The sequence below is a fragment of the Pagrus major genome, chromosome 23, assembly GCF_040436345.1.
Source record: "Pagrus major chromosome 23, Pma_NU_1.0".
Classification (NCBI taxonomy): Eukaryota; Metazoa; Chordata; class Actinopteri; order Spariformes; family Sparidae; genus Pagrus; species Pagrus major.
In genome coordinates this window covers 15214711-15240255 of record NC_133237.1, presented here as the reverse complement: position 1 = coordinate 15240255, position 25545 = coordinate 15214711, and the positions used below count along the sequence as shown (strand labels likewise).

Here is a 25545-nt window from a genome sequence, read left to right as displayed (position 1 = left end):
TTTGTAAAGTTGATACCGTTAACAAGGAGCTACAGATTTACAGCATCTCTGTGATGGTGTAAGCAACACAAGTAAAACTACAAAGGCTGTCACACGTGATAAGAGCCTTTGTGTGACACTTGAGATCAAATATTAATGTGTGTTTTTTCCCCTCGTATTCTGCGTCAAGCTGTCTTCAGAGAGCAGAGTGCTGCTGGTTGGATTGGTGTGACCAGCTGACCCCCTTGAAATCCCAAATGGAAACACCGCCAGTGCTCAACTCCACACTGCAGGTCAGCGACGGGCTAATGGAGGCGCAGTCCACTGCAGTCTTATCTTCAGCTGCACGCCGACAGTGAGAAAATTACAAATACATGAGACCGACTCGTCCAGCTGAGTGTGCGACAAACCTACTTTATTGTAGACATGTGAGGAAGGGTTGAACACTCGGCTCTCTGTGCCTGTAAGTGTAAAGTGTGAGAGATCTCGAGGGATGCCGAGTTTGAACTAGTGTAGAGCGTTATTAGTGAAGGAATAATGGGTGTTAAACATTTCTGTAAAAGTTAATTAAGAGAACCCATAAAGTGAAAACACTCCAACTTCAAAGATTTTTCATGTTTTCTCTGCAGCTGAAGGCGAAGAGCAAGTTTCATGAGCCTTTAAGGCAGTCGGGCTGTAAGGTTGGGATCCTAGCACCATTTTGCATTTTAACAATACATGTTTGTCCCACAGCCAACCATTAATTTTTAAGGGAAAAAGTGTGGGAACCCTGCTTAAAGGAAAAAAGGCATTTTGGGAGATCTGTTATTCACTATTGTCTGTACACTCAATATGAAGCTACAGCCAGCAGACAGTTAGCTTAGCTTAGCTTCAGTAGATGATTTAGTCACCTTTGGACAGAGCCTGGTTTGACGTTTCCCTATTTCAAGTCTCGATGCTAAGCCACGTTAGCGGGCCCATTTAGCATAAAGACATGAGAATGGTATCGTTAAGTGGTATCTTGCAAGGGGCCTTCAGTTGGTTGCAATCTGCAGCCTCCCCACTAGATGCCACTAAATCATACATAATGGAGTCATTTTTTGTGGAGTCATCACAAATTTTGGCAGTCTAGGAAGGTGTACATAAAAGGTGCAACTACTTCATGTTATCGGCTTGCAAAGTCAAACTTACACCCTGCATCTTTTTTCCAGAGTATGAGTATTAAACATCTGAGGTGCTCAAAACTATGCAATCACTTCTTTGAATTCAAGCTTCATAAAAGGAAAAGGTTTACTGTGCAAATTAAATTAATGAATCCACTCAGCCTCAGATGATACTATTCTAAAAATAGATCTGAAGGTCACTGATGAACAAAAGGGAAACTGCCTCGATTGCTTATCAGAACTGAAGCACAGGAGGATTTGTTCCTGTCGAGCGTTTGACAGATGAACTCTTAAAACACAGCTAGCTTTTCCACTGAAGCGTCCTGGGTGGCTGCCCTTGAACCACAATAGGTTTGTGTCTCTTTTTGTCAGATTTAATGACGTGGGAGTGGAAGGACTTTTGGGCAACATCCTGCATAAGTACCATGTCGATTTTACGATAAATGGGTTGAAGAGGATTTCTATCTGCTCCGTTTTGTCTCTCAACTCAACTACTGATTAGCTTCATACTTCACATCCCCTCAAGTAAGCACAACAAATCATACAGACTGTGTCACAGTCGCACACGCATCCATTTTTTCTTGTTTTATTCAGTGATAAATAATTTCCTATGATCATAGGCTTTATGTGAAGACATCCGATCAAGGCAAGAGACAAATTAGAGGGCACACATTGCCACCATTAGAAAATAATAGCAGAAACAAAAACAATGAGGTAAGAAGTTCTCTTTTTTATACATTTGTGGTGCTTCTATTTCTGTTACCTATACTGTTTGAATGCACAGTGCTTCCTAATACAGAAATCCTGCCTTTTTGTGTCTGTACATTATTAAACAAAAACATGTCATCATGGCACAATACTGAACCAACCAAGACAGGGCACTGCAGAGTGTAGAGTTAGCAGTATACATCATCAGACCGAAGGTAAGAAAAGCAGAGCAGGAAACAGAAATACTAAACAAAGACTTAGTGACTGAGCTCCGTGATTGATTTAACACACAAACACACTTTTCAAGAGACATCTCCAAATTGTTGTGAGTGCAAATATGTCAAATACACGCCTACAAGAGCTGAAACGATTAGTCGATCAAAACTAAATTAATCTGCAACTATTTTGATCATTAAAGCATAAATGCCAAACATCAGACATGCTGTTTTGCTTTGTCTCTTGTGAAACTAAATTGTAAATTCACAGGTTTTGAGCTGTCGACAAAGGTGACAGTTGAGAGTAATTTAGTTGAGGGGCGGCTGCATTAAGGTTTTACATAATTATCACAAATGTCTATTGTGAATAAACGTACATAAATCTGCATAGAAATCAGAAGAAGGGAAGAACCCCCTTTTTTCAGCTCCAGAAGTTGCCTAATAATCATCAAATTAATCAATAAATTTAAAGTTTTCGTCAGTATTATATCATGCAGTGATAGGCGTCATACGGCACAATTAACAGTGCCAATTTATCAAAATGTGACCAAATATGTGCTAAAAAAGGAGGCTCAAGTTATTACCCACAGCTAACTCACTGCCTCCATCATACTTCCTGTTTACATCCCCAAAATCTTGGAGAAAATAACCCACAACTGTGATGAAGCGAAAATAGGTGATTACTCTGTGGAGACAAATAAAAGTATGGTAGGCTATGTACATAAACCAAACACATCCGTGCTTGCTATGACTTTTTTAATTGCCATTATCTCCAGATAATGAATCTTTTTCTCGTCATAAATGATCTCATTATCTCAAGAAATCTGCCTTTTGTTTTATTTCAAGACAAACAAACTTGTTATCATGAGGAAATAAGCTTGGTTGTCCCGAGATAAAGAAATTATTAACACATGATTTCACGATAACAGCATTAAAAAGAAAAGAATTGCAAGCATGGCTGTTTCCTGGCTTAAGTAGATACGCGTTGTGTGGCCTGTTTTTAAATTTTAAAGGACTTGCGTTAGTCTTGCATTACAAGTTAAAAGCTAGTCTTAATACAAAACAAGCAATTCAAAGATATCACTTTTCACCTCTAGGAACTCGTAATGGGCAAATTATCGCTTCTTTCTGAGTTAATTGGAGTGAGAAATCGTGAAAATAATCAGGACTATAATACACAAGGAAAATAATGGCTAGTCGCAGCCCTAAAATGTGGATTTACACAGTACAGACAGTGTTGTGGCTGTACGCCTTTGTGTTTGTGTGTGTGTGTGCGTGTGTTTTACAATCACGGGCCTCAAGGGCAGCACACTGAGGCACAGCCCCATGCATGGACCTGACCTGCAGTCCCAGTGCCTTCACTTTTGTACAAAACAAGACAAAGAAAATACTCCTGGCTCAATTCTTTCCCATCCAACATTAAAGGAGAATACCACCAACTTTCAGCATTCACATATGTTATTATCAGACTTTTAGGTCAGGTCAGCTTCTATTTATAAAAGTCAATACTGTCTGCTATAATTAGCGATATATAAGGGCCATGTCAACCCCACAGTGATGTACAAGAATACCTTGATAAGGCCACTGTGCTTGTGGCTGTACTTAGCAGGATTAAGAGTGTCACTACAAATACAAGAGATGTGTTTCTGTTCAGATGATTGTTCTCTAAATTCACAGTCTTCTATTTATTAGTAGATGATGTGTATCAGCGTCATGGCTTTAGCTTAGGAAAACTCTGTTGCTGTCTATGTAAATAACATAATGCAAGGTCTTACACATTGAGTGGCATTCTCCTTTATGGTGCTTGACCTCCTGTTCTGCTGCCCAAGGAGGTCACCTCTCGTTGCTATCTGCTCCTGAGCTGCATCTGGTTGTGAGAAAAAGGCGCGGCACACCTGTACCTTTCCTCTGGTCCACAGCAGCCCGTGAGCTGGACCAGGCAGCTGGGCTCACAGCTGCTCTCCCCAGTCGCACACCTGGGGCCTCGTGAAGTGACAGGCGAGAATAAACCCTGCTCTAAAGCCAAGCTGGCAGAAAAACCCTCCAGTTCCCCTCAAGGATTCAGTTCAGTGAACCTCAATTACACTCAAGCTACCTCAGTGGAAAGGCATCGGGGGGGAGGAAGGAAAAAAAAGAAAAGAAGAACACAAAATGTACAACAACAGAAAAACACACAACTGAAATAGCTAAGAGAAGCCAAAAATAGCAACAGGAGCGGTCGTGACGGCGCAGATGTGTGCTGAGGGCGGGCGGGGGTCAAGTCGAGGAGCGGCTGTAGTGGTCCTCAAGAAATGTGCGCCAGCATTGTGGCCGCAGTTGCCATGACAGCGGCACATTAAACACCCTTCTCCCAACAGAACAACAGAGAGACGGCCATATTTTAAATCAATGGTGGCAGGGTGCTGCAACAGCCTCGGCTGCCCTCTCTCTCACACTCCTCCACCCCTTTGTGCCCATGTCCCCCACTTTAGTGTTTTGTTCGTTTATTCGTTTTCATTTTTTAAGTTGTTAGGTTCTCCACGGTGCTGCGGTCCCTCGACACATAATCAAAGACTTCCCTGTATCAGGCTTCTGGCCAGAGTTTGTTGTTTTTGATTTTCAGTCATTGTGTGTTTTTGTAAATCCCATTAAATTTTCAGAGCCTCTCGTGTCAGTCCAGAGGCGGGCACAGTCGAGTCCTCAGCCTGGGAGGCAAACTTTGCCTGCAAACAGAAGTCCCACTATGGTGAAGAAGATGGAGAGGACAAACAGCACATACGAGGATCCGACCACCGTGTTGTTAGGCAGCTTGTATGGCTGCCCTCCCACCTCGTTGATATAGAAGCCTATGGGGAAGATGAGTGCCGCCATGCAGAACAGGATCACTGGAAGGAAGGAGCGAGAGAGAAAATGTTAGTTCACTATTCATTTCCATATACAAGAATTCATCTTGATGTGTATAAATCAAAACATGTAAAGCAAACTTGATGTATTTTGGAGTCAGACTCCTCCTCCTCCTCCAAAAAAGGTTTAAGCAATAAATAAAAGCATGTTTTAGCCTTTGTTCTCCACACAAGATTGAAAAAAATATAACATGAACTCACTCAACTGCTCAAATTGAATTTAATTATAGCAAGTTCATTAGCAAAGTAATAGTGCCTTTCAAATGGCTTTGAAGGAGCAATTACACATTGCAGACTCATGGTATGCACTGTGATCAGCATGATGCTGCCTCTCAGGCATTTATGTAACTTTTCAACATTTCATTTTAAAACAGGTTAATTGTCACAGAATACCGTTTTTTTCTGAAGAATGTACAGAAATAAGAGTTAAAGCAAACATATGAGTGGCTCAGCTGAACCAATATCTGGCAGCACATAATTTCTTTTCTCCCAGAGTGAAATGATTGCTCATTTTACAATAATGTCTTCATTAGAAGAGGATCTGATACTTTAACTTTGTCAAACTTCCTTCAGTTTCTTATCATCACAACAGATGAAGGCAGACAACGATGAACATTTGACACCCAGACCATCTCATTAGCAAAGCACTGGGAGGTGCAATTGTCCTGTATAGAGAGCCGAAGTGCAATATGAACATCTGTGTCCAGGCCCAACCTATACAAGAATCTAATTAATGTTGAAATGTTTATGTCTTCTGTCCATCTCCTGTCACTAAAATGCTATCTCCAAAATGATGTTAATAAACAAACATACACAAATATGCACTGTGCATCAGTATGAACCTGTAAAGCCATTATCTACTGTGCACACACCAGACAAATACGAAAACAAAAAATTCAAAGACGAGGCCAGACATGTTTGCAGAGCACAACTCTACACAAAGAGCTAAAATCTCAAAAATAATGTTTATACAGGAACAGCAAAAAAAAAAAGAAGGGTTGCATCAAATGTTGTGTTTCACTTAGTGCGTTGACTTGTTCCTTAAACTCTGGCAGATGTAATCTGTTTATCATTAACGTGCAACGACATGCCTAATTTATGCATTACTGCTTCCCTGCAACTCAAATATGACTGAAAAATTCATAACTCTGCGATGTTTACCATTCTGTTGGGTTATTTTCAACTTTAAATTACAATATTTCTGACAGCACTTGAAGGCAGCGTGTTTTCACGGCCAAAATGTTTTAGCAAATCATTGAAAAGCATCCCTTAGGTATGTGATTTAATTTCAGCTTTGAAGTTAGTAAAGTCAAGCTTTTGTGTGACTTCAGGCAATTATTTGTTGGCAAAACTATCATTATCAAGTACTACCCTTGAGTGTGCCATAAATTCACAGTGTTTCTGACACTACTTGAATGCAGCATTAGTTTCAGTAAATGTTTCTCCACGAATCATAAATAAGCTCTTTATGCCACCTCAGGGGGATTAACATTTTAAAATGTCTCTACACCCTTAATAGTTCAAATCAGTAATCAGATTTCAAGCTTTCTAAACAGCCACATCCAGCTCTGTTTATTAAGTTAAATCCTGAAACAGAATTTCCTACATTAGCCAGAAGACAAACATTAGGGGCCGTGGAGGAAACACGTGTTTGCTGATGTTGTCGTAGTTTCCTAAAGCTGCCACTAGATGTTACATAAGAGACATAATTTGATGATAAAACATTTACGTCATGAGACGGGCAAATTATTACAAAATCACTGTGCATCTATGTCCTGTTTGTTCTGACTGTGCCCGACAGAAAAGATAAGATTTTTGTGAGAGAAGCAGCAACTTTCACTTTAACGAGTGTGACAAAATCTGAGAGAGGGCATGTTGTGATCTTCTGCTGAGCATGTGTCGGGTTTGTTCGCAGCTGCAGAGGTGCAGTCATTACTAAGTCTTACCCAGGAAGTAGGCGTCTGTGATTGTATAAGTAATTGTTACTAATTAGCCCAGCTCCCTTTTCTTCTGTTCCCTTTGGAGATGTTATTACTGAAGCTTTTTGGTCCAGCTCCAGTTATGAAACACACAGTGACGGTGACCAGCAAAGCAAACTGTGTGACTTTGTGAATCACAGATCAACGGCTGTGCAGAATTTGTGGAGTAGCTTCTTTTACTTAAAAATAACTGGTGTGTTGGTAAAATTTAAAAATGGGCACAGTCACGTGTATTTGAGGAGCTTTATTCCTGGATTGTCTGTAGTAGTGTGAACTCTTACATGTTACTAGTGTGTAAAAAAACTAAACCACCTTGTTTTCACGCAGAATTAATAGGATTCCAACAGAGGTTAATTGAGGCTGTGTGAAATTACTTTGGTTCCTTCAACACTGTGTAACCCATGTGGTGACAGCACATGAAGCCATTTTTAGCTCCAACCTGGTCACTGAACCAATTTGCAGCACTGTTCAGACCTGTGGGATGACTTCTCCTGCTCTATAAAAATCCTATTGAAGTTGATGTACCATTTTGTCAACCAGACTGCAGCTACAGGAGTCTGTAGTGGTACAACATTATGAATATTGGGATTAAAAGACAGTTTGTGGCTTAAATATTTATGTAGGAGTGGGCGACATTAATAGAAATCTCTATCCCTAGAGTAACGCTTATTTGACAAAACATTTTTGGGAGGTAATCCAGCAATTTAAATACCTGACTCTAAATGAAATCATATTAAAATCTAGGGCTGCAACTACAGTGTGGCTCAGGCCACATTTTTTGTCCGGACCCGACAGAGAGTAGTAACTCAACAGGAATTCGGGTTTTTACGTCTGAACCCGACGCAGTTAAAGCCCAGTTCAGACAAAAACTATGCAACGAGACAAGCTGAAGCTTGCAACTACACAAGACGAGACGGTGCATCATCTCAACTGCAAGAACTTTCTGTACTTTCGTGCTGACTTGTCAGGCTTTTTATTAGCTGGATATAAGTTGGAGCACTTTAAAATATCAGCCTAATGATAGTGAGTTACTTACAACAGTTGCATTACTAGTATTGATGAAACGGCAGAAATAACAGTTGTGTGCATAGCAACTGCTGGTTGAGTGAGGAGAAAAAGCTATTATTTTGATAAATCGATGAATCTGTAGATTATTACTTTTTGATTTATTTACATACAAGGCCATCAAAATAAAAATAAAAAATGAAATAAATGCTTAATAAGATGTTTCAGCAAATTAGCATTAGCTAAATCTATGCCTTATCTGACATGTACGCCGTCACACACTGTATAAATTCAGAATGGCAGTAAGTTCAGAAACATTCCTCAAATAGTCAATCAGATGCATGTTGTGCTGACTCAGAGAAGCCAAAAGTCTCTAGTCTGCCAGCGAGTAAAAATGAACAATGTGTGGTAAGCCTGCATCACAAGGCGCGCACAAGCAAATATTTATGTCTGTGATTTTGCCTGCTCATTGCTCCGGCCGTGTGTTTATCTTTGAGGGGGGTATGATTTCAAAAGGATGCTGTGAAAGGAAAGCTAAAAGTGGAGCCAGAAAAACATGGCTCAGCATTATTCTAGCACGCCTCACCAGTGAGTTAATTGAAGTGCAGCTCAGGGTCCGCTGCTTCTCTTAAGTGCCTCGACTGATGACATATGCTTGATCTGCAACTATTTTGATCATCGATTAATCGTTTAAGTCCTTTTTCATCCACAAAATAACAAACATTCTCCGGTCCAGCCTCTTAAATGTGATCTAGTATTTTTTGCATTTTGGATGGATGGAAAAGTATGATTATTTGACAACTTTTCAGCATTTATAGACCAAACAATGAATCGCTTCATTACAAAATATTCTATTAAAAACTTTTGTAACTTTTACTACTACTTTTACTCACACATTTTACTTTTTGTGCTCTGTTGTATGAAATCGGCATCTGTACAGATCTGTACATCTTGTTTCTACTAATTGCTACTGTAACAACCTAATGTAACTAGTATCATAATGATTCTTTTTGATCAACAACATTTGAGAAGATTACTGTGAAGTTAATGAACCAGGGCCTGCAGATGTCCTGGTACAGTCTTTGCCCTACATAAAGCCATTTGTGATGCACTGCCACAGTTTCAAAATACAGAGGAATTCATCCTGAAAATGAATTCATAAAGTTGAGAAACAGTGCTGGTATGACAGATGAAGTGAAGAGCTTTTTAACAAGACAGGAGCCCAGAGGCATAGCCTACCTCACTGGTGTGTGACGACCATTAAAGTCATGTTACATAATTTCTGACAAGATTGTCTCATAAACAAGCTTAATCCAGACCAGCGACGTTAACCAGAGCCCCGAGAGTGACGCTCCTCGTTAACAACACTCCTCGTTCTGGCAAAATTACACCAGATGGCTCTAATTGACGACACTTGCCTATAAGCCACCACAGCAAATTAGATGTAGCTCGACATAATCAGCTGATATCTTATCGGAGATATATTGTAATCAGCTTTTATGGTGGCTGAAAAGTGACAAGTCATTGCCATACAGACATGCCAAAGTTATGTAAGGTTAGCTAAAAACAATATTTTTTCAAGCAGAGAAACAGCCTCCTTTAAGGGTTCCTAACCAGTCATGTTAGCCAAAAACATATTTTAATTGCCAATACATCCCAGGAAGTGCCCAGAGCTTAAAAAGCAACTGTTTGAATGTCACAAATTCCGAAAAATACATTCGAGCATGATCTTGTGGGCATAGTCCAAGAGTACATTATAGATTTTTTTACAGATATCTGAGGGTTTAAATTATTAAGGCATTATTAATGGATTCTCTCTGGAAAAAGGAAAATAACTTCTGTTGCAATGTACAATATGAATAAATAGTATTATGAATTGACTGTATTAGGCTTGGGCTGATATTATATATTATGAAATATTGCCATATTGGCCATCATATGCAATATTTTTCACAATATCGAACGGCTGTTATGGCATCCTCGGGCTCTTATTTTGAAAAGATAATGGATAGTGAAGGAGGTAAAGCGCATTGATATTTGACTAGGTGGTAATGAGAGTGAGTTGACGGAAGTTACTACAGATTAATTGGTTTGGCTTTCACGTACAGACATGGAGGACTTTGTTTCTTAGAAGAACGTTTGGCATCGTTTCGGGTTTAAAGTGGGAGACAATGGCGAGCCAAGGGATTTGACTGAGGCTACATGTTGGCAGTTTTTCTAACTCAAAAAAGAAGTTTTAGCGTCAAGTTGCTCTTTAAAATAAGATCTCTGTTCAGGGACGATCTCAGCTATTGTGGACCAACTATGCATGTATTTGAAGCTGTAATTAATACCTGGGAAGGGAGGGGATATTATACACATAATTCTATATTTCTATTTTGTAATTTAATTAATTACCACATGTATAAAATTATATTTATGATCACCCCACTCGACCCCCACAGATGAGTGTCACACCTTGGGGAAACACTGCTGGCGTGTGTGTGCGTACGGAGACACAGAGGCGGGACTGTGCTGGTCATACAAAGCTGTCCATTCAGGTGCCGGTGGCCTGGAGCCAGTTACTCTACAGACTGCCCACCTTCCCTCGACCTTCATCACCTGTTTGCCCCGAATGAACCGCCCCCGTCTCCTTACGACCAACTTCACTTCATCCTCCCCCTCCGTTTGTGTCTTTACATTGGCACCCGTCTCTCACTCACAGCTCTTGACCCTAAAAAAAACATGATTATTCACTCAGCTCGCCTTCTTTACTCAACTACTCAACTCTTCTTAAGCCCCCACCCATTTTTGTTTTCCTCACTTAACCTCTCACCCTCTCGGCTGACAGCAGAGAGGTGTCCGCCATTGCAACTTAAGTTCTGCAACATCAGGCGGAAAAAAACAAGCTTGCTAGTCGCAATTTTGCCTTTTTCCGTTGCTCTCCTTCACTTTAAACAGGCTCTTGAGATACAGGAGGACTCTCAGAAGTGTCAGCTAATGGAGGTCTTAAAACAGATTAAAGTGGTGATTTAACTAGCTCTTTTCTTTCTCTTCAAACAAACCACATCACAAGTATTCTCCCCCTCTAGCTTTACATCCTCATTTAAAGTGATGATCATCATCATGCCTCAAACATGTTTAAAAGAAAAAGAATTGGTACTATTAATATACCTCTTGTCTAATATGGCCAGCAGAAGCTTAGCAGGGGGACAAGGGTGACAACTGCTCACAGTTGCCGTGGCAACCGTCTTACTTTCCTGTGCTCGTTAAACAATGACTCAATGCCTTCCAATTTAGCGTATGACACAGATTTGTGCTCACCGGACAGACAGTTTGTGGAGAGGCTCAGGGATTCTGTAAAGCGTTGAATCATCGGGGTATTTGCAAGTGATTAGGAAGAATTACAAAACCTAAATATGAATCTGCATTTGGCCTGGCAGGCAAAAAAAAAAAAAAAAAAACATGAGGAAAGCGCTGTGCATGTGTCCTGAAAAATACACCCAGCTTTCCAAACAATAACACACAGCATTGTCGCTTCACGGTTTGCACCATCTGTACAAGTGTGCTTGAGGCCGTCTATTCCCTTAACTAACAGACCAATCAAACTCCGCCCTCCCACACAGCCTTACAAAAGCAACCACAGCTCACGAGATGGACGCAGAATTATTATCGAGTGCTGGAAGTGAATCTATACAGAAATCGTGTTTGAAAAGAGTGCCGTGTTCAAGGCAAAGAGAGTGAAAACACTAGAGAAACGCCGTGGCACATAAGCCACCCACTCGGGTACCAGAGGAGCTGCATTACTCAATAAATCAGCTTCAGGGAGCAACAGTGGTCGTCAAGCATGCAAAAACAACACTAATAGATGTGTAAACACAACCAAACGCACACACACACATTTTCCCGTCACTCTCAGAAACACAAACAGGCAAAGGTCCTGTACATAGCCTCGGATGCTATTGACGTCACACTTATCTGCGCATCTAAATTAGCATTGCAGAACTGGGCTTAAACCAATTTTTCACACTCATATAACGTCATCACATCCATTTTTATGATTTCCTGCCCTAAAGAGACTAGGTTTAAGAAAACACCAATGTAGCAAAGGTGATTTTTACTTAAGGTCACATCACGACAGATGCTGTGAGACAGAGAAGATCATGCTCCCGGGGAAATGTGCTGACGACAAGTCTGGTAAAGCAAAATAATTTAATTCACTGTCAAAGTCAATGTCTTGTTCACTTACTGCCAGTAAAGGCGATCCAGCGGGCATATTTGGTGGCTTCTCGGCGCCAGTGTGACGCCACCAGCAGTCCACAGGTGACTGTGAGGGAGATGATGCCCATGATGATGAAGAAAAGTGTGGTGACCCACTCTGGGGGCAGCCGTGGTGGAATACATGTCCGGTCTCGTCCGTGGATGGTCTGACATTGCCGGACTAGACCGACTGTAAGGGCACCTGTGGAGAGAGGTTGAATATTGATTAAGTTTTCATTTTAATTGATGCATTGTGTTGCAGGGATATCTACTGAATTAGGATGCTAACAAGGTAGTTGCTTCCCAGCCACGGTTCCCCTGTGCTCTGAGCTGCCAGACATGGCAGACTGACTTGGGACAGCTGAACTGTTAGCTGCTTAACTAAAGGCAGCTACAGTGAGATCTGATGACAAGCTGCTTTATATAGCTGGTGAATTCTTAGATAGTGCAAGGGGCACTATGTAGTTGTGGAGAAGAAATTAAAACTCAACATTTTAATATTTACAGTATGAATGAGGTAATAATACAAACTTTATTTTCTTCCATAACTGAATAAACAAGCTGTAGTCAGAAGAAAATAAGGTCCCCAGAACACTGTTTGAAACTACAAAGGTGGCAGAGTCCGCCAAATATAAACAAAGTAAAACAGTATGAAACTTGTCCTGTTGTCCTTTACGGTCAATTTGTTTATGCAGTCATGAAAACAAAGAGTTTGTTAATGAAGATCTTTCTCTTCTGACCACAATTTCTTCCCCAAAACTACATATTGCACCTTTAAGAATTAATAACACAGCTTTTTTCTGAATCTTTTTAATTCCTCACAACCGCTTCGCAAATGCTCAGCACTTGTCTGTCGCACAGGGATAAGGAATCAATAATCATCATCAATATTACTCTAATGTAACATATGAGCATCTAATGGGCTGCAACTAACTTTGTTTTTTCATTGCAGATTAATCTGTCGATCATTTTCTCAATTAGTTATTTGGTATTTGACAAATGTTGATACATGAGGGTTATCCCTAACCCTAAAAACGGCATGAACAAAACATGCGTGAGTAATAGGGTTGCACAATATATTGTTTCAGCATCGACACTGCAATGTACGCATGCGAAATAGTCACATCACAGGGTGTGCATTATCAAGTAAGGCAAATTGATGCAAACATATCCAGCTACAACTTTTTTGCAAAATGACACAAAAGGAGACTCGCAACAGTTCTTATTTTTCAGGACTAATTTACAGGACGTGTCTGTCTAATGTTACATAAATTAGTCCCATTTAAGACTAATTCTGTTTAATTCTTTCCAAATAGAGCCATTCAAGTTATCTGGTGAAAATTCCTGTATTTTTTCATTGAGTAATATATATATTGCAGAAAACCAAAATATTGCAATGTCCTAAACAGTAAATGAACATTGCATGCACAGAACTGAATTGTCCAAACTGAAGTGTCCTGAGACACAGGGGAAGCAGCTCTGTCTACAAGTATATTGCATCTATGGATCATAGGACAAATGTCAGAATATTGAGGGGTAGTTTCATAGACTACATCTTTCGGGCTGACAGTGTGTCTAAAGGCTGAATAAAAACAGAGACAAATTGCAAGTGGGAAAAAACTACAAGAGCAAAAAAACAGCCAAGCTATGACAAATTGGTGCCTCGATTGGCAACAAGGTCTGGTGGGCAAAAGCCCAAAGTGTGGCAGCTCAGCTGATGACAAAGTGAAAGAGGAACAGGTGAAGGAGGAGGAGAGAAAAAAGACTGAGAGAAGCTCCTTTAATTTGTCACCAATTCAGAGCTGGCAAGGAGCTGGGGAGCTGGTGGGAACCAATTATGCCAGTGAGTGGCCAACATTTTTTCATGTGTTTTCACACTGAAGGCGAGAGGGTGAGGACTAAATCAATCCTGCCAATTACTGAATCTATCCCACGCAGGTATGACAATCTCAGACAAATTTGCAGAAGCTTATATCTCTGTAAATATGTTTAAGCCTTCTGTACTTGAATATAACAATCATCTCCTGTCTCCACCTCTATTCTTTGACTAGGCTCTTGTGCAAGTGCTCACATCTGCCATCACAAAACATGGCACGACATGATGTTCTACTGTACCAGCCATAAGGGATCAGACAAGGAGACAAATGGATTCTGAGCCAGTGTGAAGGCCGATGCTCAGAGCAGGAACATGCTCCAGTGGTGCAACCACTCTGGAGGGACGCCATTCAATTAGAGCCCGTCCTCAAGGGGAATTTCTACCTGAGTAAGCAGAACAGCGTCGTATCACTCAGGCCTCTGCTGATCACAGGTCTCGGGCAAAAGAAAGGCGGACTATAAGTGATGGCTGTGGGAGATCAGAGGCGTTCGTTTGAGAAATTAGAGGGGGCATCAGCATGATGGCTTTTACTAGTGCACACATGGATGAGCTTTCCTACACTTCATGCTTCGACACTTTATGTGTATAAAGAAAAATAACAGGATGCTGTGTGAAAAACAGACCTGCCTCCTTCTCTTCAATGCCACTATGTTAGTGCTAAAGGCTTCAGCAAAGTCCAGTTTGTCTCTTTTGCAAGGTAACAACAGAGGACACACTGGTGTATATTATTCTTGTGTTTGATAAGCCTTTAAAATCATTGTTTTAATCAAAACGGCCTTCCTAAATCTAATTTTCTAATAAAATCTAACAGCTGAAGCACCTGAAACTTTTAGTCTGAACCCCCGTCAGTGCCGAAAAGCAAAAACAAGTCTTGAAATGGCACTAGCTGTACATGTCATAAGTAATAATTCTCACACATAGTAAATGAAACAAACATTTCCTTTAAAAAGGTGCCCTATAGAGTTTTCCTGTAAACAAACAAAATATTAAGTTTGCACTGTGGGAATCTACGAGCTCTAACAAACGTGTTAAATGCATTTACTTCTTTATAAAACATTTGCAAAGCTGATTTTAAAGTATTTTAAATCCTGCATTGTTTACATCCATGCAGTCCTCTTCTTTCCTGCCTTTGCTGGCACACTGCAGAATATCTGAGTCACTTCTGCCACCATGATCTTTTCCTAACTCTAACCAAGTAGTTTTTGTGGTCTGGTTAGGTTTTGCCTAAACCTAACCAGACCATTACACACAGCATTGTCACAACATGGAACAGAAAATTGAACCTAAAACAAAGTAAAGTCCCAACATATACAAAGCTTCAACATGTTCGTGGTTTGAAGAAATATATTGCCAACATTTCTTCTGACATTTGGGTTTTCTACCATGTTCTCACAGCACTAGAGTTCAAAAACTCCAAAGAAAGACTTTGAGTAAACTTCTATAGAAAACAGCTACAAATATACAGTATGAGGCTAAGATAATTCTAAATACAACAACATCATCTCTTCGACATGCTTGAGGCCTAATCTGGAAAAAGAAGAATTAATGAGTGGTAAGCACTCATTCCACTGACCACAAAATAAGCCATTCACTGAAAAGGCAGTGAAAAAGCAAGCCTGTGTGGGCAACATCATAAAAGTTCAACAGTGGCTCAGCAGGTGGGCGGACGTGTGCATGAGACAAGTATGCAAGCTGGAATTTCAGAAGGTCAAGCGTGTTACTTGCTCCGTCTGGCACCCGAATCCAGACATTTCATAACCCGTCTGTTATAACCTTTGTGTATTAACAGAATGAAATGTGATGCTGCTAACAAGCTTATTGTGTCTAAAGCTCTAATACATGAATTCAAACAAGAAAAGCAAAGCCTGTTTGAGAAAACTGCTCTGGTTGCCGCGGGGGTGTGGTGGATTCTTCAGGCTCTCCAGAGGAAATCCTGTCCCCTTTATAACACCCAGTGAGAGCACTGCTTTTACAGTAACAACCCACACAAACAATGCCAAACAATGCTTCAAAAGAAGCGAGTCTGGAGATGTTAAATTAAGCTATATATTGAACTTCAGAAATCTGTTAAAGGCTTCAAAAAACCCACCTTTGAGACCACACGCATGCAGTAGTGCTGTCATTTGGAAACGCATTTCATTACAGTTGTTATTTGCCTTGACTTTTACCTTAAGATCTGCCGTACTGCTATGGCAATTCCAAGTCTCACTCTGCAGAACACTTATGCAATAATAGCTAAAAGGAAAAAAATGGAGGTCATGGCTCATGACAAAAAAATGGCACCTGAATGCCTCAGAGGCTTACTCAACTGCCTATTGCTGAGTCGCCGCAGTATTACAGAGTAACCTTGAGCAAGTTAAAGAACCGGAGGCGAGCGAGGTAAAGACAGGAGAACATGAGGGAAAAAGAAAGCTGCAGTTAATGGCAGAGGTTTATGACCATTTCCCCTGGATCCTGTGGCCTCCTGCTGTTTCACTAGCTCTGTGTGGAATTCCTGCCCTACAGCAGGCAGGCACGCTATGGTACACAGGTACAGGTAAACAAGTCAACAAGCAGGCACGTACACAAACAGTGATAGTTCAAGTCTGGTCTGTGTTCATGAAACTTATTTGTTCTAACATTCAACTGACTGTCTTGACTTGCTAACACACAACCCTATAAAAGGACTGGATAAATTAAAGGAATAGTTCCACATCTTGAGAAGTGAGTTAATTTGCTTTCTGTTGGACAGTTTAATGAAAAGATCTACCACTCTCATATCTGTGTGTTAAATATAAGGCTACAGGAAACAAGGGGTAATGGCTAGTCTGGATATGTCCAATGGTAACAAAATCCATCTACAAACACCTCTAAAGCTCACCAATTAACACTCCCTGCTGGTTGCCTGGCAACTGCTTCCAGACAAGAAATGTTCCAAAATAAAAGCCCCATAAAACGTTGAATGTTCATTGATACACTTCCGGTTTTTGTATAGATTAACCAAACAAGATACATGTGTTAGTAACTGAGCTAACCAGCTGCAGCTGAAGCTTCATGTTTCTCACAGACACATTTGGGTCATTTCATGCCAGCTCACCCAGAATTCATAACTTTCCCCCCGTTCATGTCATGGATTTTATTGAAGAAATTCATGCAGATACTTCTATTAAATTCATGGGACCTCACAAAATCCTATAACTGTAATCTAATCTTTTAAGTTATGAAAAAAAAAAAAATCCTTCTTGGGAAAATATACGGCCAAAATATGTGGCACTACATTTTTAATGCAGGTGCAAAATAACTTCTGGATGTGATAGAACTATATTATGCACAGAAACAACATTTGGTTGCAAGAAAGTAAAAACTAGTGGAGATATTAATTTTTAAAACTGACAGATTCTTTATTAGGCAAAAAAACCCCAAACATTTATTCTTATTAATTGGATTATTGTAAACATTCTGTAACAACTCCTTAAATAACTACATCTTACAAAGTATCCTAGGGGTTGCTTGGATGTTCAGGACAAATTTCATTGAAATTCAGTGAAAAATAAGCAATTGGTGAGGCTCAGAATACAAAATATCACAAAAGGTCAAAAGCCATTTTCTGGGCTTTGGAGTTGTGGCAGTAATCAACAGAGAATATTCGAAGCTTCGGTTGAGGGGCTGGAGGTCTCTGAGCACGACTCGTGAAGGCCAGATATTTCTCCGTTCTTAGCTAAGATGGATGGCAACAATTGTCTTTAGGTTTAATCAAAGGCAATTATAAAGGATTCTGCTATTCTACACTATTATGTGTAAATTAACAAAAAGACATTTAGGTGGACAAGGTTAGGTGTGTTTGATGTATGTGTGCAAATCCGAGGGGTTTGGTTAAACAAGGTCCAATGTACCAGTGTGCATTTTTTGTGACATAATAACAGCTATGTTGCAATTTGTTTTTATTAATAGCCTACATTTAGCAAGACAAACAAATCCCAAAACAACAGGAAAAAAAATAATAATCCCGAATCAAATCCCAAAATTTAAAACCTAATATCTTCTCAAAGATTGAATAACCAAATTGTTGATTATTCAAGGCCTAAAACTTCACTGAAAAAAGTGTTTGGAGTAAAGTTAAAAATAATTTACAAGGTCCCATGAATCTAATAGAAGTCTTTTTTTTTTTTTTCCACAATTCTAGGTGAGTTGACACTCAATTACCCTTTTGAGAGTGGTATCAATCTTCTCTTCTGTAAAACTCAGAAGAGGACGAATAAGCCTTCTACAGTGACTTAGATTGTACTTAAAGGGGCTCTGTGGAACTTCTGTGTTGTGCTGGAAGCTGGGCGTTAGTTTATGTAAGCAGACTCCATTACTATACTAATGTCAGCCACTGTTGCTCTCTGTTAGCAGAGCAAAGAGAGGCACTGAGACTCGAGAACCAGCATTAAGTCACATCCTTTGGACTATCGTGGAAAATCCGACCCGAGTCCTTCACAAAGAAATCCACAGTCCAGCTGCATTAAACAACATCAACAAATCGTCCACAGGCTTTTATAGGCAGCCGAGAGAGACGGGGAGGGTCTCATTTTTAATGTCACGTTACAATCTGCTCACATAAAGCCAATAAACAAGTGATTAATACATGTAAATTATTACAAATTGTTACAAACAGCCCCTTTAGGATGAAGGCATGTCACTAGAGTAATGACTTATCGGTTTCCAAACACAATACATCTTGAGATCACATTGAAACAGGGAACAATGTATGAAGTCATCTGTTGCATTGAGCAAGTGTAACCAAAATGAACGAGCTTTAGTCTAAAAACAAATCACATCACTTTTATAACATACAGAAAAACGCCCCCGTCGTACCATTACTGTGCCATCAGCTCTGTTCTCACTATGATCAAACTACCGATCTCACCACGTCTGGGCCCAAATGAGAGGAAATGAGGTCCGTGTCTGCTCATTTTCAGCATGATGATGTTGTCATTAGCGGAGCACAGGGGGTGATGCTGTTTGAACGCTCTGGAGGGATGAGTCAAACAGGCCTCTGAACTGTGGTGGGCGGCAAGTAGGCAAGCTACAGCGGCAGACAGCTGCTTCTTCTGCTACTGCTGCTGCTGCTATGCTGCTGCTAGAGGCTTTTACAGTACCCACTTACACTATAGAGACAGTGGAGCACAGCCACTGTGTACAGCCCAAAAAAGACGGGCCCAAATAGGCAATCCATCACTTCTTACTATCATTACCTCATTAGATTATGGTTCATTCTGTTGAGTCTAATCCAATGTAGAACTAAATCCAACTAATATAACATTTCTTCAGAAACCTAACACCTTACACCAAGGTTTATTACAAAAAGACGGACAAACTACACACTCTTTAAACTTATAATCACCCTGTTTGGGCAATGACAAAGCATCTCAACCTGAGGTTTTTTGGCCAATTGCTGTCATTTCGTCAAGGCTCAGTCTGGGTTTTTTTTAAGTTGGGATGTATGTACTTCTCAATAGTCAGTAGCTAAGCAATGCACTGCTGTGGATGTATTTAGTAACCTAAAAAAGACCTATCTAAAATAAATAAATAAATAAACAAACATCAGTTTAAGCGCACTTTATATTTAGAACATTTTCACGACTTTACCTAGCTTTTAGACCGCTCTTTGACGAGAAATTGGAGCGATTAAATCACGTTCTTCAAAGCCAACAGACTGACAAAAAGAGTCATTTTATCTTGCAATACAAAGAAGTTGCTGGTTAGTTCTCATTTGATCTAAAGGTGATAAAACACCAAAGTTGTAGACCAGCAGATCCTGTGTCTTGCACAGGTTGGACCAGAACTGCAGGTCAAAACTGCTGGCTCTGCAGCTCTGCAACTGGATGATATTGGCTGGGCCCGGTTTCAAATGCTTTGTATCAATGACGCTTTGTGTCCTTGTGCTTTGAAAAGGGATACCAAAAATAACACTATTTAATATGCTCCTATTTCATCTATTTTAGATCATGTCAGACTAAAACTACAGTAGCAGTTCCTGAGCATCAGTGGTTATTCACTGCAGTTCTGACAAAAGCTACTTTAGTCTTTGTTTTTGTTTCCTATGATCTGTTATATGTTCTCTTTTCAGTGAGTCAGGTTGTTGCTCAAAACAGACAAAAAATTATAATCTTGCAACTAAAAATCAAAACTCTGGTACTGAAACAATATGTAGCAGCATAATAGAGCAGCTCCTTAGTAAATTTGTCTGTTTATTGTAACACAAGTGATACTGAACAGCATGCACTTTGGAGTGTTAAAGATCTTCTGCTGCAAAGGAAAATGTCTGGGATGTGGCAATTATTCATAATGAATGATGATAAGATGCAAAATGCATTTTGTTGCGTCTAAAGAAGCCGTTTGTTTGAAAAGAGAAACAGTGTGGCATCCTCCTGTCACGACTACCACCTTGTGATCTCCATCAACCTCGTTGTTTTTCCTCATTCAGTGACTCACTGCATACAATAAAACAATTTGCAAATTGCAGCATAATGCCAGGTTGAGACGGTAAATGCCAATACTTTTTTCACACACAGGGATTGAATTTGACACTCACTGCATTTACCTGGAGCCTAATATTCTGATTTATAAATCGGTTTAAAAGCCCAAACCAAATAAAAATGCCATCAAGATGGTTATGTGACCTCTGACACATGCACAACAGTAAAGACAAGGAGGTTAAACACTGGTGTCCAAAGGTGGTTTTGTGAAGTGTTAAATTTTAAGTTTTAATTCTAGAAAAACCTACATGGAAAGATGGTATGTGTGAAAGTCAACACTTGATTTGGATACAGCAGCGTTATAAAAGCAAGCTTGTACCTGGATGTGATTTAGCATTCAGGCCACTCACTGTAGTGACAAGTATCTATAGGAGGGCAGTCGGCGGCAGAGCTGCTGAGAATCACAGTTTGCGTCTGACACTGCAGCAACAATGGCTTTGTCTTGAAGCTCAGCCCGAGAAATCAATTTCAACATGAGGATATTGCACTCATGTCAAGGATGAACATACAGATTGTGTCTGTTAGTGCTACATGTTTTCCTCATAGTTTGATTTCCAAGTATCAGTTTGTTTAGTTCTTCAAAACAAAAAACTGTGATCCAATCACCTGACCAAAACAGGAAGCAAATACCCCCACACTCAGTGAGTCAGCTTTTATAGATGCTATCTGCCTAGGGGAACAGGTCTGTTTCTCCACGCTCTGAGTACAAAGAGGACACGCTGAGGTCTTACAAGGGCAGGTTGTCAAGCACTGAACCTCTCTGATAAGACAAAAGCAAAGACAGAGGTCAGCTGATTGGAGAGAATACAATGTGGGGAGTCATCAGGGGCTCTTACACCATAATAACTTCAAACAATACACTTGTCTGATGAATGGGTGAGAAAAAATAATGCTAACAGCTCATGATAAATGAAATAACTTAATCTCCAGTACAAACTCAAAAAAATGTTGCTCTTATTGGGCTGAATCTCATTTAGCTGCATATCAGCTGTAATAGGGGCCAAACAATCAGCTATTTAATTGATCTGCAAGTGTTCAAATTAACAAAAGCCATCATAACAGAGCTCCAAGAAGATTGTTAAAAAAAAAAAAATTAAGTATGCCAAGACAATCTTAAAAGTCAAGACGAAACAGGCCACAGACAGACAAGCTGTATAGACAAAGATGAGCGAAGGAAACTGTGAAATGTGAAATGAGTTCGCAAATAAATAGGAATGAAAACAAATGTCACCCAACTTTAAAGCAGTGTAAGAATTGCAATAATGATTTTTTGACAGATATTTGAAATGCTCTTTGAAAATGTGTTTATGTTGTCAGTGAAGATCTTAACAAAAAGTTATTTGACTGCACAACAATAATGTATATAGAAGAAAGAAAATGGTACAATCAGGGTCCAAATTACACAACCAGCACTCGAACCCGAACAAAAATCTTGTTGGTGATTAAAATAATGAGGTCAGCTGTCAGTTTGAGCTAGAGCGTGGCTCGGGCTGTATTTTTCTGTCCAAATCCGACACTTAGCGTTTAATGTAAGCACTGAGTTTGAGTTACCCAAGAAGTTTTACATTTAACATAACTAACTACATCAAAACTGTTTACTTCCCTGCATAGTTTTTGGTAGTTCTAAACTTTCCCGATGACAAGTTTTGCTTTAAGTCTTCCATCCAAGCTAAAACTACATAAATGCTTGCCACCTGGAAATAACAAATAACCTCTGCGTTACGTTCAAAGCATTGTCACGTAAGTAACAATCCCCAGCACTTAAGAGGACATACAGTGTGCCCAAACTTAGACAGTAAGTCCATCACTTATTATCAGTTATCACTTTTTTTTAGACTACAGTTTCACTACAAATACTTGACAGCACCATGTTAATTGACATGATCAAACCCAACCCAAACCTGGATATCATCTCTGAATTTGTTCTCCAAGCCGGCCAATCGGAGTAGTACATTGCTAGAGTTAGACAATCTAAAAGGAAAATAGAAGATCACAAAGGAAGTGGTGCTTCACAGATGCAGGCGTGAGAAGGGAGCGGTTTTTACGACAGCAACACCAACACAATGAGCTGCACTGTTTGTCACAAGTTCTCGACAAAAAGGACCTGCTCATTTGTGGTTTATGTTTACGATGACATTGTATCTTATGCGGTACATGTCTGAGTGTTTATTTAAGTGCAGTATTTGTCAACAGTTATCACTTCTCCTATGAAGACAGACGCGTTTCATATTATAACAGCTGTGTTTTACTATATTATCATTCAGTCTTTTACACAAGCCTCCACTTATGAGTACCCACAGAAGGAGTTACAGTTGTTGACAAATACATTAATAAACACTTATATCTGCTTCAAACTGCATTATAGTGTGTAGTAAATCATTTATTAGATGCTTAATAGGTACCGCAAAAACATGTTTGTGGTAGAGGCGGCACACTCAACTCATAAAAATAAAATAAAGGATCTTTTATTGACACTGACAAGCACAAAGCTGTGTCACAAAAAAGTTCTAGTACATGTGGCATTTCAGACGCACATAATGCTGGATTACTTTTTATTTTCCCATTGACTTAATAAAGAAAGAGGCTGTTATAAGACTACCATGCCACTCAAGATAGACAGAAACTTTAACATACTGTCCAAGGTGATACTGAACTTTGCGTGCAGAATCGCTGCCTCTCTTGACCAAAGAACATTACAGAAGATTAATTAAAACCTACATTAGTTTACTATTGAATATTACAAAACAGTGACTGGTCTCTTAAAAATGATGAGGGGAACAAAAAAGGTGTGACAGATATGGGTGTCCCTGTCTCATAAACCCATCCAAGACAAGTCACAACAAAATGATCAAAGAGAGCAGTGGAAGCTGTGAGGGGAAGTGAGAATAGTGACAGCAACGGGAAGTCGGCTACTGTATGACACCCACTCTAACAACACCCACACTCACCACAACACTGCGACTTAAATATAGCGTACGTTCAACAACTTTCTGTGCATGCAGGTACAGAACTGTGGATCTCAGCGGGAAGCTGACGTGAACTTTTTGGCTGTAGCTTACTAGACTTTATGTGAACTCAGCCAAAAAGTCCTGAACCTTGTATCACACACAGCTTAAGATCCATTATTTGCTCTCCAATACAATCAAATGGACTGAATTGTAAACGGTGCCCTAATTTGATTTGAATCCTGTTAGTACTTTTGTGCAGATTGCTCATTCTGTGGCGCTAATACAGCCGAGATGTGTATTAGTGGATGATGGACCCTCCCTGACCCAGTTACTAAGCTGTCATCTTGCAGAGGGAACAAAGAGGAGCAGCTGTCTATCAATAGCCTGAATGTGTTTTTTCAGGACTGACACAAATAAAAGCGAGGACTCACAGCACGTGCTCCTGTCCAAAATCAGCAGGGACGCCATAAATAGGCAGCTGCTTTGCATGGCCGAGTGATCGCTGATTAGATTGATCACATGGAGGTCACTTCAAATGTCAGGTAACCAGAGAAACACAGCAGCACAATTACCTTTAGTCGCTTAATCAATAAATTGCTTGAGGAAAAGGCTGCAACTAACATTATTTTCATGATTGACTCATCTGTTGATATTGTTCTTTCCCGTTACCTGACTCTGACGTCTGCAAAAATAGTTAAAACAGTGGAAAAAAAGGCAATCAATCTTTAACTTGCTTGATTTGTTTCACAGTGGCTCTAAACCCCAAAACATTTATTTTACAATAAGCAGCAGATCAAGCCGATGTTTGGCTTTTTTGGCTCGATAAATGAAATAAATCGAATTAATTGGTTCTTTATCACTGCAGTCTAGAGGATCTGTACGTGTTCTGACATTTTACTACTCATCTTCTGACCAAAAGTGGTGATAATAATCATTAGTTGCAATCTTACAGGTCCATGGTGCTGATCAGTCATAAAATTGTAATTGTCGCGTGATATTTTGCATCAAGAGTCAATAAGAAACAACATGAATATGCACAGGACAGAGAGCCCTGGAGGACAAAAGATGTGGCTGCAGATAAAACCCTCCAACACAATGAATCAGATCTTTGTTGTGGAGATTATCTGATGGCAAACGCTCCTGTGATGTGCGGGACAGTGGCGAGAAATCCTGCTAGATAATCACACAAAATATACTAGTGGTTCTGAATTGCAAGATGTGGCTCGCTTCATTTACCTGCCGATTCACCAGTGTTGATCCAGTCTGGGTTTGCAATGCTGGCTATTGCAAAGATATCTGCTGCCAGGAACAGGCACCCTGAAATGATCGTTAGTTTATCCATATCGCCGGCTGATGAAGCGGTGTATGACGTGGGGAAAATGTGGTGGTGGTGGTCGTTGTCCAAATGCGACCCCGAGTGTTGAGAGACACAGGGTGGGCTGTTATCAGTCTAACCTCGCCCCCTTCAACAGGACCCTGCTGTTGTGGTTCTGCTGTGCATTTTGCAGCAACGTTAGCTCCTTAGCGAGAGCCTCCAGCTACAAAAGGCTCAAATGCGACGCGCAAAAGCATCACATCTCAAATGCCCGTAGTAGTCCAGTGGGGTAAAACAATAGCTCACTCAGCGCCGAGGCCCTGAACCGCTCGTGTTGCCTTTCGGATCCGTTTAGCCGCAGCAGCAGCAGCATCGGGTACAGCTGCGGCTAGCAGATAGCTAGCTAGCTATTTCCCAGATTCGGGCTCGGTGTGCCGAGCTGCGGCCCAGAGGCTGCTCGACGGCCGAAACCGCGACTGCGCTAGCATTTCAAGACACAATGTCACCCAGGCGGAGGCGGAGAAGAAGCAAAGCAAGTTCTCCTCACTCCGCAGTATCCGTGTTTTCAGCGAGGGTCTAACGTTAGCCGTCAGGAAAACGAGAACCCATCACCCTCTCTCGCTTACTCGAGCCCGTTCTCCGTCTCCGCTGGAATAGCATCTGGTACTGTGAGTCCGTTAGCCAGCCAGCTTCACCTCCTCCTCCTCCTCCTCCTCGTCTTCTCCTTCTCCTCTTCTCGAGCAGACTGGACTCGGCT

General features: G+C 40.4%; 1 protein-coding gene across 1 annotated transcript; it reads right to left on the bottom strand.

Moving 5' to 3' along the window:
* Positions 1 to 1693: 1693 nt before the first annotated feature.
* mosmoa (modulator of smoothened a) lies at positions 1694 to 24914 on the bottom strand. The gene is made up of 3 exons (XM_073495303.1): positions 24710 to 24914; positions 12139 to 12351; positions 1694 to 4908 (listed from the first exon to the last, which is right to left on the bottom strand). Exons 1-3 carry the CDS (start codon positions 24813 to 24815, stop codon positions 4724 to 4726), a joined length of 504 nt encoding a protein of 167 aa, XP_073351404.1. The 5' UTR covers positions 24816 to 24914; the 3' UTR covers positions 1694 to 4723.
* Between the last annotated feature and the right edge of the window lie 631 nt (positions 24915 to 25545).

What these genes read in the sequence shown, in the direction of transcription:
- mosmoa (XM_073495303.1), bottom strand. Translation starts at nt 24,815, where the DNA reads ATGGATAAACTAACGATCATTTCAGGGTGCCTGTTCCTGGCAGCAGAT. An exon ending in CAACACTGGTGAATCGGCAG is followed by an intron (nt 12,352 to 24,709) that starts GTAAATGAAGCG and finishes CTCTCTCCACAG; the next exon opens with GTGCCCTTACAGTCGGTCTA. An exon ending in CTGGATCGCCTTTACTGGCA is followed by an intron (nt 4,909 to 12,138) that starts GTAAGTGAACAA and finishes CCTTCCTTCCAG; the next exon opens with TGATCCTGTTCTGCATGGCG.